General features: G+C 43.5%; 1 protein-coding gene across 3 annotated transcripts in view; it reads right to left on the reverse strand.

The window, feature by feature from the left end:
- Window positions 1–3,164: 3,164 nt before the first annotated feature.
- HEXD (hexosaminidase D) overlaps window positions 3,165–16,131 on the reverse strand; it is a 750,596-nt gene continuing 737,629 nt past the window's right edge. For all 3 annotated transcript variants that reach the window (XM_069654607.1, XM_069654608.1, XM_069654605.1), the window contains exons 13-14: window positions 12,406–12,495; window positions 3,165–4,021 (exon numbers count right to left, since the gene is read on the reverse strand). In XM_069654607.1, coding sequence (XP_069510708.1) covers window positions 3,853–4,021; window positions 12,406–12,495 — 259 coding nt within the window. In that variant the 3' untranslated portion in view covers window positions 3,165–3,852. The remainder of the gene's footprint in view (window positions 4,022–12,405; window positions 12,496–16,131) is intronic.

The following is a 16,131-nucleotide window of genomic DNA, read 5'->3' on the forward strand; positions in this document are numbered from 1 at the left end:
CTCTCGAAAGAACACACCATGATAATCTGTTCAGTGGAGTTCGCAGCCATCTGCTTTTTACTCACTGTACCTTTCACAGATAGGAAATATTAATTTGCATATCAGTCTTTGTCCCGCCCACATGGGCAGTCGAGCACCGAAATGCTAAGACAATTCCCTTCTGAACAAGAGCACCAACAGCAACCCCATACACGTGTTTCACCCTTGTTGGGCCTCATCAGAGAGGTGAAGCTGTGCCTCTCTGAGCACAGTGAGCAGGGAGTCTACGTCTGGTTGCCCCCAGGTAACTTAGGGTGACCTAACTCTCGCTGATGGTTATAGACAATTCATCGTGGGACTTTAGACTTCGCCCCTTCTCATTAGTATCCCTCTGCCAGGTTAATTCTTGCTAATCTTTATGAAATACAGTTCATGTATTTATCTTCACCATGCAGCATTCACTTCTCTTAGCTCTCTCAATTATCTGCCGGTCAAAGACTTTCAACCGTACAGAGGATTTGACAAGACCCCTTCATGACCACTTTGACCTTTCTTTGCCTCTTCCCAAGGGCTTCTGGTTACAGTATTTTCTACCTTCGGGTAATCACACAGAGTTTCCTACTTGAGCACCCACGTGGTGCCTTACTCTTCTGTTGCAGGATTTCCCCTTCTTTTAGCTTCTCAAAGTTCAAATTAGCGTTGGCTACTTTTTGTTCAACACAGTTCGGTTTCTGATCGATTCTCCCTTCGACTTACTGGCTGTGATGAACCGCTTGCCTTTCTTTATCCTTGGAGTCAAGGTTGGTACCACCAAGACCGACGTCCTTCCCCGGCTTGGTTATCAGCGGAGGAGGGTCTTGCGTACCATAGACATCTGCTGCAACACACGCTGGCCTTTGTTCGCAGACTTATGTTTCAATTTGCGGAGGTTTCACAGGCCTAGCTTGGAAAGGACAAGATCACTTCTCTCCTTGTCACCCCCTCGGTCTGTGCCGTCTTTAGCCTCCTCTTGAACTGCCGTGCTGAGTTAGCTCTTACATCATGCGGACTGCCTTGCTCGTCCTGTGCTCTTGTGCTCCACCTTTTATCCCTGCGGGGAAGGGAAAGGGCCGTCAGGTGTGTGCAATTCTGGTCAATTGCCTGACCCCTGTATTGGGACATTTCAGGTTAACGGCTCTGGTGTTAGTCTGTTGTCTTTCGTGTTGTGCAAAAGTGTTCATGTCGGAAATGAGGGGGATGGGGGTAGTGTTTTAGAATACCCTGTGGTAGGATGTGGAAAAGGTGTTGAACGAATGGGGCGTACCGCGTCTCACCCATCAGTGTCCCACTCTCCAAGAACGCCCCATCCAGGTGATCCTCCTCCTCACTAGTTTACGCACAGGAACTGGATCCAATAGCGATGGCCGTGTTCTGGCTACCTGGATGACAGATCCCCGGGGGTTAGCCAGGGAGACACTGTCAGGTTTCTCACAGGTGAAAGGCAGGAGGGCACAGCGATGAAGAAGGGGACTACTGCATTCTCCCAAGGTGATCATCACGTGTCCCATGGAGGATTTCCATCTCCCTGAGATACACCTGCTGAGTACCACCTCCAGGGGCACTATCGTGTAGTGGCTTCACCTCCCTGGCCTCATGGGAAGGGGCTTACTCGAGAGTCCGCAGCCACACTTTGGCTCACTGTACCTTTCACAGATGCGAAATATCCATTTGCATATCAGTCTTTGTCCCGCCCACATGGGCAGTCCAGCACCCACATGCTATGGCAATTCTCTTCTGAACAAGAATACCAACAGCAACCCCATACACGTGTTTCAGCCTTGTTGGGCCTCATCAGTGAGGTGGAGCTGTGCCTCTCTGAGCCCAGTGAGCAAAGGGTCCACGTCTCGGTGACCTTAAGAAACTTAGGGTGACTAAACCTAAGTCCCTTAAATAATCATAAAATAGTCCATAGGTGCCCCTCTGCGAGAACGAAGACGGCCCATTGACCTGTTCTTTGGGAAGGTACCCACTCGAGAGTCCGCAGCCACACTTTAGCTCACTGTACCGTTCACAGATGGGAAATATCCATTTGCCTATCAGTCTTTGTTCCACCCAAATAAGAATATTTGAGGAAAAAAACAAGGTTGAGAAGGCTTAGATGAAGGACGGAAAGGACGAGTAAGGTAAAGAGAGTCAATAGTAGAAAGAAGGGAGGACTTAAGAAGAGAAAGCATTGTGTCAGCACAAAGAGCAGCAAAGGCAGCAGGAAAAGGAAGAGAAGAAATAAGCGCAAGTGGGAAAACAGAGGTGCCAAAGGTTTGAAGACTGCGACAGAGAAAGTATGTTTTGGGGTGCTCTGAACAGGAGATTTAGAGGGTGAAAAGAGGAAAGAAAGCAGAGAGTGCTCAGAGAATGAGAGGAAACCTTTAAAGTATAGGGAACTGAGGAGCAACTAAAGTCATATGAAGAACCAGAAGTGTGAACCAGAAGTGTTGAATATTGCGAAAGACTATACGTGTCCAGTATTGATAGAAAAGGAGAGGAGCGATGAGTGGTATATTGGAGAAGATATTTCTCTGACACCAGGCTCCTGGGGTACACAACCGAAAGCCACATCTTTCTGGTGGAACGTTGTGTTCCAGCACCAGGTTACAGGAATGCACAATTGACCTTTGAACCTGCGCTGCTGCTACTACAGGACAGCTACTGGGGGTGTCAGGAGATACAAGGTACACATGTGCATTATGCTTTTTGTCAGGGAACATTAAGAAAGTGGAATCTGTGGAGCAGAGCAGATGTCACTTTCAGAAACAGAATCACCCATTATCAAAAATCAAAAAAGGTCAGGCTATTCCGCCCTCAACAAACGGCACTATGTCACAACAGTGCTGTTCCTCCGACATGACATTCCCAGCTCACGGACCGCCTGTTGTGTTTATAATCATCTGGTCCACTGACCCCCTACCCCCTGCAAGCCAAGGATTTGGGGGCATGGGCATATCTTTGCTTTGTAGGCTAGGGAATCAGGGACATTTATATAGACCTTCCACAGTCTGCATCATGTAGAGCTTGGCAACCCATGGACTGCAGTCTCGTCGGAAGCCCCCTCTACCAGTTTACCACATGGGAAATCATCATCACAGGATACAGTACAAATAAAATATTTATTTTGTTCTTCAATATTCTAAAAGAAAATCTACGAAATGTTTTTTTTTTCAAATCATTTTATTTACAGACTGGCAAATGGAAATTTATAGTGAATACCTTACATTCTTGCTCCATCTATATCATTTAAAAATATCCCCTTAGTGTAGTCTTTGGATGCATTTATGTTTTAGATGTAGTTGGCTGGTAACGCCTGCCCCTCGGTGTCTCCAATGATACTGGCTTAACGATATGTCTTTATCTCCAATAATGAAACCGAAGCTAGGCCATTTATAACACCCAAGACTGCCATTTGGCATATGCCCGATTTGCAAAACTATGCCAATGAGCACCGGAAAAATCTAGCTTAGTGTTTGAGGCAGTTATGAGCAGTAGCTATCTAATGCCCTGATCATAATGCAGAAATGTACTATTAAAAAGGTTCTGCCCTGCAGAAAACATTTAAATGCTTGAAATTATTTAAGGAATTTTCCTTTTTCATGTTATTTCTTTCTACCACTCTTAAAAAAAATGATAGGCCACACCCCTTGAACATCTATCTTTCAAGACCAGTCCAAGAAACACAACTAGAAGTCCAGACCGGGTGTTCAGAGCACATGTAGAAAAGGGGCTGATGGCACCATACTGTTCTAGACCACCAATGCGCAGCAGGACCATTGGAGACACCATTTTTAATGATGCACAAGACATTTTCCTGTTGACTCAAAAACCCCAGTTTGACGAGATTTGCTAGGTCTGTGCTTGTAGTGCTCTATCCACATCGTCAACTAAGCGCTGCAAATTGTCAAGGCTAGTGCAGACATTTTCCTCCAGCCACTCCTCGCTGGTGTTGGGGTAATATATATTATCCAGTGCCAAGCGCAGCTGCTCTCTGATGGTTGTCCATTTTGACAGGAGGCTAAAACATACAAGTAAACAATAAAACTGAGCATTCAATGTCACATTTCTTGATTTATATTTTGTTCCCATTGACTTTCAAATTCCAAACTTCATTTTTATTCCTTAAATTGAGCAACAAGTTTTGACAACAGAATGACAGTAGTTTTCCCGATAACCAGTTGGCAAAGCAGACTGCAGTCTTTTTAAGCATGCAAAAATGTAATATTTAAGTTAACTATGTATATGGCGGTAGTCGAGTTAGTTATTTTACAATTGCATGTTTTAGTTATAATGCTTTAGAAACCATATCTGGCACTTTTTTGATTTTGATGTTTTGCGTTGCAGACAGAGAGTCCTTTTAACACATTCTTTCACTGAATTTCAATGGGTTTTAAGGGAAATGTAAGTAGATGTCCCTTTGACCACAGTTTCTCCAATTCATTTTTGAATATATATAGATAGACGATGCTCACTGGGCATGTCCTGTGGCCCAGAGGTGTACAATTTGCCCCAAAAAGGACATTTTGGTTGCAATGTTGCTGGGCAAGCATGGGGTCCGAGGGCCATTACCTGGGAAAACAATGAATCAGTCTAACATAATGAAATAAATGGACATAACAAAACACATTATACAAATGATATCCAAAACAAAATCAAAACTTCTGGTCTGAGTGTCAGGGAAGAGAGGGCAAGAACATGTCATAAAACATTTACAGGCCTGTTTTGACAAATGGCGGCTCTTTGTCTCACTAAGGATGTTAACAATTTTGTCAACACTGTTTCAGCCCATTTGTTTCAGAGAAGGGAGAAATTACGAAGAAGTTGGGGTTGATGATTTACTTGTTGCCTGCCCTTAACATATTCTATAAATGGCACCCATGGTTTAAATATTTGGTATACGTATTGGACAGGATCGCCGTAATCTTCTACATGGACAATGTGTCCCATATCTTTAACCACCAGCAAGCTATGGAAGGACCCACAGGTTTTTTTCCAAAATGGTGCTATCGTCAAGCGGTCTGTGTTCAACAACTGAGTAATCGTAGATGCCCGATGTCTCGATAACTGGTATAACCCTTCCTCACTTGGTTCCAGTTGTTATGTTACGTTTAAGGTATGAAACACTGAATTGACTGCACAATACTGCACAGGATTACTGCTGTATGTTTGCTTTTAGTGATGCATTGTCTCTCACTGCACAATAAAGAAATTTAAAAATAAATAACCCTTTCTCACTGGCCAAAACTAGCACAAGGGGGTCCAACCTTCCACCCAATTGTACTTTTCTAAAGTCTCTATAATAGAGGTGGAGAAAGTAATACTTGGACTGAAACCTTTCAATTGCAAAGGAGATCTTTGCCCAGCACAACTGATCAAAGATGCTGCGCGGGACCTAGCCCCATTCATCACTAAGCTGATTAATGGCTTCTTTACCACCGGCACCATCCCGAGCAACTTAAAGGAATCATGGGTGCTCCCACTCCCCAGAAGCAAACCTTAGACCCGGCTATACCCACCAATTATAGACCGATCACAACTGTGCCGTTCCTTCTAAAGATTCTGGATAAGGTGGCATATATCCAAATCCAGAACTTCCTTGAACTGAACCAGCTACTAGGCTCTCGTCAATCCGGCTTCCGTCCATTACATGGCACAGAAACCGCACTTATCGATCTTAAAGCCCAAATAGATAAACTACGTGACATTGGAAAACCGGCACTTCTCCTATTTAGACCTATCTGCCGCATTCGACTTAGTGGATCACAAGGTTCTTTGTAACCACTTAGATACAGCAGCACACTTCTCCACTGAGGCAATAGTGTGGATCCAATCATTCCTTAGTGACCACTCCATGAGGGTCTTCTCACCAACAGCAGCTGCGGACCCCATCACTTTCGGCGTGCCACAGGGCTCATGCGTTTCACCAACGCTATATAACATCTTGACTAAGCCCCTGTTTGATAACCTGGACCATCTGGGTATCACCTACACCAATTATGCAGACAATACCCAGATCCTCCTCCCACTTACCGGGGACTATGATGAGGACCTAGCAATGGTGAACAGAATTTACAGCATCGTTCAGGCATGGATGGCCACACATGGCCTATGCCTGAACGATGATAAAACAGAGCTTCTCATCGTGGGCACCAAATCCCTCATCAACAAACTAAGTATGAATTACTCTTCCTTGATCATTGATAAGAACTGTATCCAAGTAGCCAAGGAAGTAAAAACGTTAGTTATATACCTTGACTCTACTCTATCACTTACCAAACAGGTACATACGCTAGCTTCATCAACAGCTTACACATGTAAACTAATTAGAGCGGGAAAACAATTCCTATCTCAGAACAGTTGCCTAACTTTAGCCAGAGCTTTAATCATCTCTAAACTAGACTATTGCAATACCCTGTACATTGGAGCAACTAAATCCACCATCAACAAAATTCAGATACAGCAAAACAATGCTCTTCGAGCAGCACTGAACATTCCTAAGAGAGAACATATCTCGGAAACAAGAAGGAAACATAAATGGCTTACCACCTATGAGAAAATTAGACTTAAAACTGCGTCTCTCACATACAAATCCCTACATAACAAAGCCCCACAATACTTAGCCGACAGATTCTCTAGAACAGGCTTGTCCAACCTTTTTGAATGTGGGGCCAAAGCATTCACTTTTTGTCAACCGGCGAGCCAAAGGTCAACAACCTCACCGAAAGCATTATATTAAAAAGCGATATTGTGTGGCTTTTGACACAATAGCATCACAGGCAGTGATGCGCCATGCAGTCCCAAAGATAGCATTTGGTGTCAGGGGCAGTGAGTATCTAAGGGAGCCCCTCCATCAAATGATCAGAGGTCAGTTGCTTTGCTATTGATTTATTTTCAGTGTGTGTGTTCATATTTTCCTGAAATAGTGGGGGCGACTGAGCATAGGGAGCTATAACGATCTAGGGAGGGTTTGGGGGGTCCCCCCTCCAAGAATTCTTTTTCAAATATGGGGTTGAAATGGTGCATTTTACAGCAGAAAAACTGACCAAAAAGCCATAGGTTTATAATCGGTTCTAAAGGGGAACATGAAAATTCCATGTCACCAACAGCAGACAAGAACACTTTACAACACAACACATTTTAATGTTCAATGTGTCCACAGTGTAAGACAGCACTGTCACTGATGTAACACATTGTCATGCTGGTTGTGCCCAAAATATGCCTCTGTAGCAACATGTCTATTCTGGCTGTTCCCAATTTAGGCCAACATTGCCCTTTACAAAGCATGCTTGATGCTGCCTGAGCATATGCAGTGTGCCCAATACATATGCCAGTTTACCTCTGTAATACACATTCATGACTTCCGTGTTAATGATTGATGCTACCTGTGCAGTGTTGTGCCCAATACATATGCCAGCTTACCTCTAATACACATTCATTAATTATGTCTTAATGATTGATGCTGCCTGTGCATTGTGCCCAATACATATGCCAGCTTATCTCTGCAATAAACTAATTCTGTTTCAATGAGTGATGCTGCCTGTGCAGTGTGCCCAATGCATATGCCAGCTTACCTCTAATACACATTCATTAGTTCTGTGTTAATGATTGATGCTGCCTGTGCATTGTGCCCAATACATATACCAGCTTATCTCTGCAATACACATTCATTACTTCTGTGTTAATGAGTGATGCTGCCTGTGCAGTGTGCCCAATACATATGCCAGCTTATCTCTGTAATACACATTCATTACTTACGTCTTAATGATTGATGCTGCCTGTGCAGTGTGCCCAATACATATGGCAGCTTATCTCTGTAATACACATTCATTAGTTCTGTGTTAATGATTGATGCTGCCTGTGCATTGTGCCCAATACATATGGCAGCTTATCTCTGTAATACACATTCATTACTTCTGTGGTAATGATTGATGCTGCCTGTGCAGTATGCCCAATACATATGGCAGCTTATCTCTCTAATACACATTCATTACTTCTGTGTTAATGATTGATGCTGCCTGTGCAGTGTGCCCAATACATATGCCAGCTTATCTCTTTATCTGGTGGGCTACGGTGTTATGCGCTCAGAAATTTCACTCCTGCCGCTGGCCTTCCTCCAACAGGGGCACAGACACCTCCCAAGGGCTGTTTTGCCTCGTCCAGGTTAGCACTTGTCAGTTGAAAAAACAAAAACTGGATAGAGCCCCAGGCATTTTACCCACAGTGCTGCTTTTCTGGGTGTGGATGGCGTGATTGTGTTGCCTAGCCATTTTGGCAAGGAATTAATTCCCACGTGCAGTAAAATCATGTGGGAATTCATTCCTTTTGTGACGCAATTTGAACAGTACACAAGGGGGAGGTTTTTTTCAAAAAGTGATGCAAATTGTACCCTCCATCCCGAGGCAGAATGTTCAAACATTAAGGCAGCCCACGCTGCTTTGGAGCCTTTGAGATACTGCTGGCCAGATACTTGTGTTTCGGTTATCTGGCCAGCAGTATCTCAGAGGCTCAAAAGCACTGCATGCCGCAAACATACGTCGGAAAAAATGGCAGGCCGTACTTCCCACTGCTGGAGGCAAGGAGAACTAGGCATCGGTGTGCACCGCACGTAGCACTGTGAACCTGGGCTGGGCTGAGCTGCTGGCTCACGCAGGCTCTGCCCTGGGCTCGGCAATGCAGATGTGTGAAGGTGGCGCGTTGTGCCCGTCACTCCACCCACATACATTACGTGATTATGATTTCCATCGGCTGAGAAACAGCCAATGGAAATACTGTTACCATGCAAGGCAGTTATTTATTTTATTTATTTCCACTACTATAACATGCCTTGCATGGTAACAGTATATCCATTGGCTGTTTCTTAGCCAATGGAAATCGCAATGTGTGTGGACTACAATTCCTACCCTGAAACTGCAGCCACAACGCTCGCTGCGTATAAAATAAATACAAAACGTACAAAAGTAACCCTAATTCTTTGTTTGCGCTCTTGGGCTTCGAGGGCCACATAAAATGGCTATGAGGGCCGCATTGCGGCCCTCGGGCCTCATGTTGGACAACCCTGCTCTAGAACAAACTCTACTAGACAAACGAGACTAGCAGACACCAATCACCTTCAAGTACCACGATTCAAACTCTCCACTATAGCGGAACTAGCTTTCCAGTCAATGCCGCTCAATTGTGGAACGAGCTACCTGTCACATTGAGAACAGAACAATCCTTTACCAAATTCCGGCAAAATGTGATCAGCTGGCTGATAGCGACAAATGCTAAATTAATGAATGAATTTGCTCCCGCCTGTTTTTGCCTGCCACAACTGTTATCTCTTAACTGTTGTTTTTACCAAATTATCAATTTGTTAATTCTTTCACATGAATGACACTCTGTTACCTGTAACCTTGCACCAGGCTGTATGTTTTACCTCCTGGGCCCTTATACCCCAGGGTCTGGTGCGCATAATAAATAATAAACAAACAATGGTAGCTGTACATTTATGATGTCTTTGATCCTAGCAAGAATTTCCTTCCAGGACTGAATTACCAGAGAGTGCCACAACAATTGGCCCATGTTGCCCACCTCCCCACACCCTCTCCAGCAAGTGTCCGATGTCTCTGGAAATATCTTATGCAACCTATGTGTTGTAAAGTACCATCTATAACACACCTTGTATGAGTTTTCCCGTATGTTCGTGCACCTGGAATTTCTCTGCATCCGCCCCCATATCTGACCCCATGTCTCATTCGAGACCCCAAGTTCCATCTCCCATTTCGCCACAAGGGTAAACCATGGAAATGTTCTGCGGGTCCAAAGGTTTATAAAATTGGGAAATTCTTTTATGGTCTGTCCCAATGGCTGCCAGTAGCTGAAGCCCTTTGGACTTCCTAAACAGTGCAGCACTTACCAAGCCATTCGATATCCAATGCCTTAATTGTATGCATCTAAAGTGCTCTTTCTCAGATAGATGAAACCTTTCTTTGCATTGAATGAACGTGAGGGTGCCATCACTGCTATAGAATTTCTCCAAAGTTAAGGCTACTCGTGTTTCCCAATTGGCAAAGTTGGCCTTATTTAAACCAGGGGTAAAATCTGGATTCCGGATGGAGGGGCCTTGTCCCGGCCAAAATATGAGTCAACTGCACCCTTTATACCACTAATGCAGTGTACAGAAGGTTGTGGAGAAGATAGATGTATAGCACTCCTCTAGTTCCAACTCCATCCATTCCTTAGACTACTGTGACCCGGGCCAATCCAGCATTTGATCCATTTGCTCTGCTAAGAGGTTTCAGTATTTATCTGTAACACCCAACCCCTCCACCCCCTTGAACGTTCGCGCTCTGCAAAATCCTTTGCTGGACTCTGGGAAGTTTTTGGGCCAAAATGTATTTAAATATGGCCCTATGCATTTGTCTCACCACTTTGAGTGTTATCGGTATCGCTCGTGCCTGGGACACATACAAGAGTTTCGGAACCAATGACATTTTTACTGCAGCTATTCTCCCTAGCCATGATGTCTCTTGGTGTTCCATTTCTCCAATAATCCCCGAGCCTTTGCACGCAATGATGGAATATTTTTGTGGTACAACTCTCTATATGTACGAGTAATCCGAACCCCCAGTTATTCCACTGACAACTCCGCCCACTTAAACTGGCCTGTGTTGCGTATTGTGGCAATTTGCTTCTGAGATGTTTAATACCATGGATGTAGCCATATCAATCTTGACACTTGAAAGTTCCTCAAAGCATGGGAGTGCCATTGTGAGGGCGGGAATAAGGGTCCCTATCTCCCCCAGGAATACCATCACATCGTCGGCATATAATGCTAATTTGTGAACTTTGTCCCAGATGGTAAGCCCTTTAATCCTGTCAACAAAGCGGATTAGTTAAGGCAAAGGCTCCATTGCTAGAGTTAAGATCAAGGGTGAGAGTGGGCATCCCTGACTAGTGCCCCTTTGTAATGAAATTGGCTCTGACCGCAAGGCATTAAACCTCAGATACTTGGGATCTGAAAATTCACCATTACCACCTGCAGAAAATGAGGGCCTAATCCAAAGGATTCCAGAGTGTGGACCAAGTATACCCAGTTCATGCTGTTGAACCCCTTGTGCGAGTCCAGAGCCAGAACCACAGACCTACGTCCCATTTGAGAGCTCGCCTTTATCACATCCATCACCCTTCTAATGTTATTGTGCGTGCACCGACCCAAGATAAACCCTGTTTGATCCACTTTAATCAGTTCCAGTGGCACTGACATCAGTCTATTGGCCAGGACTTTTGCATGAATCTTAGCGTCTAGTTGAGGAGAGATATAGGTGGGTAAGATGCACACTTCGCTGAGTCTTTGTCTGGCTTTAATAAAAAAGATTGTATCAGATTCGGCCATGGAGGGTGTTACTGAGCCCGCTGCCTGAATTGCATTGAACAGCTTGATCAGGTGTGTTGACAATTGTATGCAAAACATTTTATAGGTTGGAGAAACCGTCAGGCACTGGGGTTCAGCCGTCTCCCACCCAGGAATACCAGTGGCAATTTACAGCCATCTTTAGGTCCTCTGCAGTTATAAAGTCTATTTATCATGCTATCATGCACCCCATGACATATCGGTACCAGGGGCCCTCAACGGGTCAAGAAGTAAAAAACACCAGTGTACAGGAAAAAGACGGTGGCAGGTTTCAACAAAAGATGTTTGCTTAAAGGTTTTCTTCACAACGCCACTGTCATCAATACATCCCTCCTTCTAGCTTTCACACACATTTTAGATCATGAGGAGGGGACGCAGGACTCACTTTGCAGTATGTTTGATTCCACATTTGTTTTTTTTAGGTTTCTGGGTAAAACAGGCAAAAAGACTGTTGGGATTTTCTGGTATGCTATCCACAGAATTTGGTTTTAAATAGATTTAAGACAATTACACAGTGTGTCTGTGCTGCACAGTAAAAAGAGTAAACGAGGAAGGAAGAGTCGAATTCTTATGTGATTTTATGTATCATGCCTTAACTATCGTGTGTAAATGTATTAACTGTTTATATTTTTTTATCTTGCTCTGTTTCTTACCCATGTTTTAAACTGTAAAATGTTTTCTGCTAGATATACAGGGCTTTATTGCCACATGTATATTAACTTAATTAATAAATAAGTAAACGATTAAACCTTTAGCAGTTATGGCACTATTTAAAAAGGACACCATTTTGAGTAAACAATGCTTGAATACATGCAAATGTATTAGAGAATTTAAAGTGTCTTTCCTACTCTAGTCCATGGCTATACAGACATAAGAGTCATGCCATGGTGGCGGCATGTTGGCACACGTTAAATTACGTTAACATTATACGTTACATTATTCAAAATATCATATTTGATGAAACCTTCCATTTGAGGCAGTAGAAATACAGAACCTAAAGCAAGACCTACCTCACTGCTTCAGGCTGGAAATGGTGAACCATAATTGGATGAACAATCTGTCGTTTTCGGTGATAGGGACTGAACCACCCAGTCACATACCTGGAAAAATAAAAAAGTCTGTAAGTGTTGACAACAGTACACATTTCTTTTTTTTTCACCAGTAACGTTCCCCTATTGAAAGAGGAGCAGGCCACACAATACTATTTCTTTATGCAGTAAAGTACGGCATAGTTAAAATAAAGTTTCAGCACTTGTCTGGACCTTTTCTGTGGCATCCTTTTGGCTAAAACCCACTGTAACCTCTTTTGTTTGCAAAACCTCATGATTGTGTTGTAAGTGATTTCAATCCAGCACTCCAACTAAGTCAATGCCTAGTATGGGATGCCCAATGGAAACCCTTATTTATATATGTTTATGTCAAAGTTCGTTTAATTCTGGATTCTGCATCTATGTCTGGAGCATGGATCTTCCTGCAGGGTGCTTCGCCAAGAAATCAGTTGATGAGTGGAAAGTTTGTGTTTTGTCTGTCGTCAGCAGTCCCTATTTATCCATTTCCAAAGTGGGTGGGGAGGCCGATTATCTATGCCCAACCCTCTAAGGATCTGATAGGTCAGAGAATTTCCCATCTCCTGATTTGAGACAGGAGCAGTGTGTCATATGTGTCAGAGTGACACTGTGTTTATGGTCCAAAGGAAATCCCTCCCCTTTGCTTTTTACACAGAAAATCTATTTTACCCAAAAAACCTATTTCCCATATGCACAACTTGTTCATATTACATATACACATCACAGATTAATTAAGGCACGTCTCTGTTCAAATCCCATGTTCCTACGAGTTTCGGTTCAAAAACGACTTTTTTCACGCTTTTGGTTGGTTACACATTTTCGGATCTGTACAATTATTTACATATACATGCACATACCATCTGGTCATACTTCTGTAATTTTTCATGTTCCCAGCACAACCACACTAGCTAAAATATTAAAAACATTTGTGGTTCAGTCTCAGAACAACACACAGATTCCAGATTAGTTTTAAACTGTGAGCAAATTTTTCATTTTAATAATCTCTAAGTTTCATATTTTTGTCAGTTCAGTAAAATATTTTAGAAGTATTTTCATTAAACATATATTTAATCCAATGTCAAATCCACATTTTCAGTCTGGCCCGCCTCCAAAGCTTGGCCGAGTCGGAGAGTCACATGGCTTGTCTTCCTGCCAGAGCAGTTGTTGCCAGTCACACCCGAATTAGCATTTTCTATTCAGTTCAATGAACCCATTGTTTCTTGCTCAGGGCAGCAGAGGAAATCTCCTCCCCTTCTGATTAACATGCCAATGAGAAATCCTCTCCTTTTGGTGGGAATGAACAAGGTGGGAGGTTCTCAGGGAAAGAAAGCCTCTTGGAAGTTTTAGATAAATCAGGTTACCGTATGGTCAATTGTAACATAGTTCCTTGTGAAAACATTACATTTATAAATTTAAAATAAGCAAACATATCTTTAATTCCAGTCTTTCAACATGAAAATCAAATATGTGGCACTCTATATGGCATTTGATGAAATCCCTTCTTTGACACATTTAACTTTGAAAACACAAGTTTCTCCTGTCAGATTTAGAGATCGCCAGCATTTGTCGGAGGCGAGTAACGGTACTGCACCCATTTTGACAGATTTCTTTGTTCTGATAACATATGATTCTTGCTGACATTGTAATTATGTGGATTCTTGCAGTAGAATAACGTGGAACACCCAACAAGGAGGTTGGATCTTTTGAGTGGTTTGTGAGCCATGATTTTTTCCAAATTTGAAAACCAAGAAAACGGATTTCCAAACAGCTCTGTGTTTCTTTTGCAATGATTTTGCTCTGTGGGCAGCCAAATGATGGGTTTTAACACTCCTGTGTTACCACTGACATAGGCAAAAGTGGATGGCTTGCCTATTTTTCAGATTTTTACTGCGCACTTTCTGGTGATTTTTAGTGAGCAGCATGCTTTCCGGTGGCCATTCTGATGTTTCTGCTGCAAGCAATGCACAGTAATGTTGCAGGGCCTGAACTAGTGGGTTGAACCATCCCACAAGCCCCCCTCTTGCGATTGGCGTTGATCGATCATCAATGGGAATTCGCAAGACTGGGATGTCAGTTTCATCTCTTCTGATTCCACAAATGGCAAAGTTCATCATCTTTTCCTCCGTCAGGGCGGATTGATCGGGTCTCCTCATCAGTCCTTATGGGAGTATTGAGCGATACTCTGGGCCCCTCGGATCTATGCTCCCGGTCCCCGGGTAGTCCTCCTTGGTCAGTCTCCATGGTCTACAATCAACTATAGGTTATCCTAGGATGACAAAGCAAAAAACATATTTGTAGACATTTCCCCACCACTATTAATGTAGTGGGGTGGACACATACATTTTGATAATCGGGACACATTTTTATTATTATATCTTATAGACTATATACAGAATATTTTAGAGTTGGACTATTATGGAGCTGGATTGGCCCCCTCTGGGGTTCCAGAAGACTCCTCCAGTTGCTGCAGAGTGTGCCTAGGATGGCAACGCTTTAGCTGATTAATATGGACCCACTTATCTTCCCCTTCTGCCAAACTGCCTTTGGGGATTCGGATTTTGTAGGCGACTGGTGAGATCTTGTCTACAATTTCAAAGGTAGGCAGACATTTTCGCTGTTTGGCCTGGTTCCTATGGAAATTGTATAAGTAGACCCGGTCTCCTACATTGTATTCCTTTCTGGTAGTCTTTAAGTCATTGTGGGTCTTCATGCTGTCGGTTGATCTTTCTAGATTTCGCTGAGCATAGGCAAAAGCATGTTGAAGGTGTTTTCTTGGATTTTCAACATACTCATGAGTTGTGGAGGCATTGATCATTGTCTGCTCTTGGGTCCTGTAGAGCAGATGCTGGGGAAGCACCGTCCTGCGTCCAGTCATCAGCTCAAACGGTGACATTTTAGTTGCAGATGAAGGGGTAGATCTGATGGCCATTAGGACAAGAGGTAATCGAATATCCCAACTTGGCCCAGAATCTGCCACAAACCTTTTTAATATGCTCACAATGGTTCTGCTGTATCTCTCCACTGCACCACTAGAGGCTAGCCGGTAAGCAATATGTAGCTTTCTTTTGACCCCAACTATCTCCCACATCTTTGTCATTACTTCGCTGGTGAAATGGCTACGTCTGTCTGACTCAATCCTTTGGGGTAGTCAAAAACGCGAAAAGATGTGGTTGATCATCAGAGCCACTGCTGTTTCTGCCTTGCAGTTTGGGGCCGGGAGACATTACACCCATTTAGTAAACAAGCATGTCACGGTCAACATGTACTTGTTCCCCCTAGAGGAGCGAATCACGGACCTGATGAAATCTACTTGAAAATCTGACCATCCCCCTCTTTTGGAGTGGCGCACAGTGTGTGAGGGATGTTGGCTGAAATTGTGCACACACAAGACACCCCTTTAAGTATTGGTCGAGGTCCTGCCCCATGTGTGGCCAGTATGCAACCTCTCGAGATTAGTGTTATCTGAAACCCCCTATGGCCGGCTGTGGCCGCATCATGGGCGTGACTTAACATCAGGCTTCGGAATGAGGTAGGAATCACCCACTGATCATGGCCAGCTAGGGATTTCCTTACCAACAAACAGTCTTGGATTCGGAACCTTTTTGGACATTTCATCAACACTCTGAGGTCCTCTTTCCCAATGTAATCGGTATCCGTCAGGGGAAAGTT

This window comes from Ambystoma mexicanum, chromosome 3q, assembly GCF_040938575.1.
Source record: "Ambystoma mexicanum isolate Mex_15411 chromosome 3q, UKY_AmexF1_1, whole genome shotgun sequence".
Taxonomy (NCBI): Eukaryota; Metazoa; Chordata; class Amphibia; order Caudata; family Ambystomatidae; genus Ambystoma; species Ambystoma mexicanum.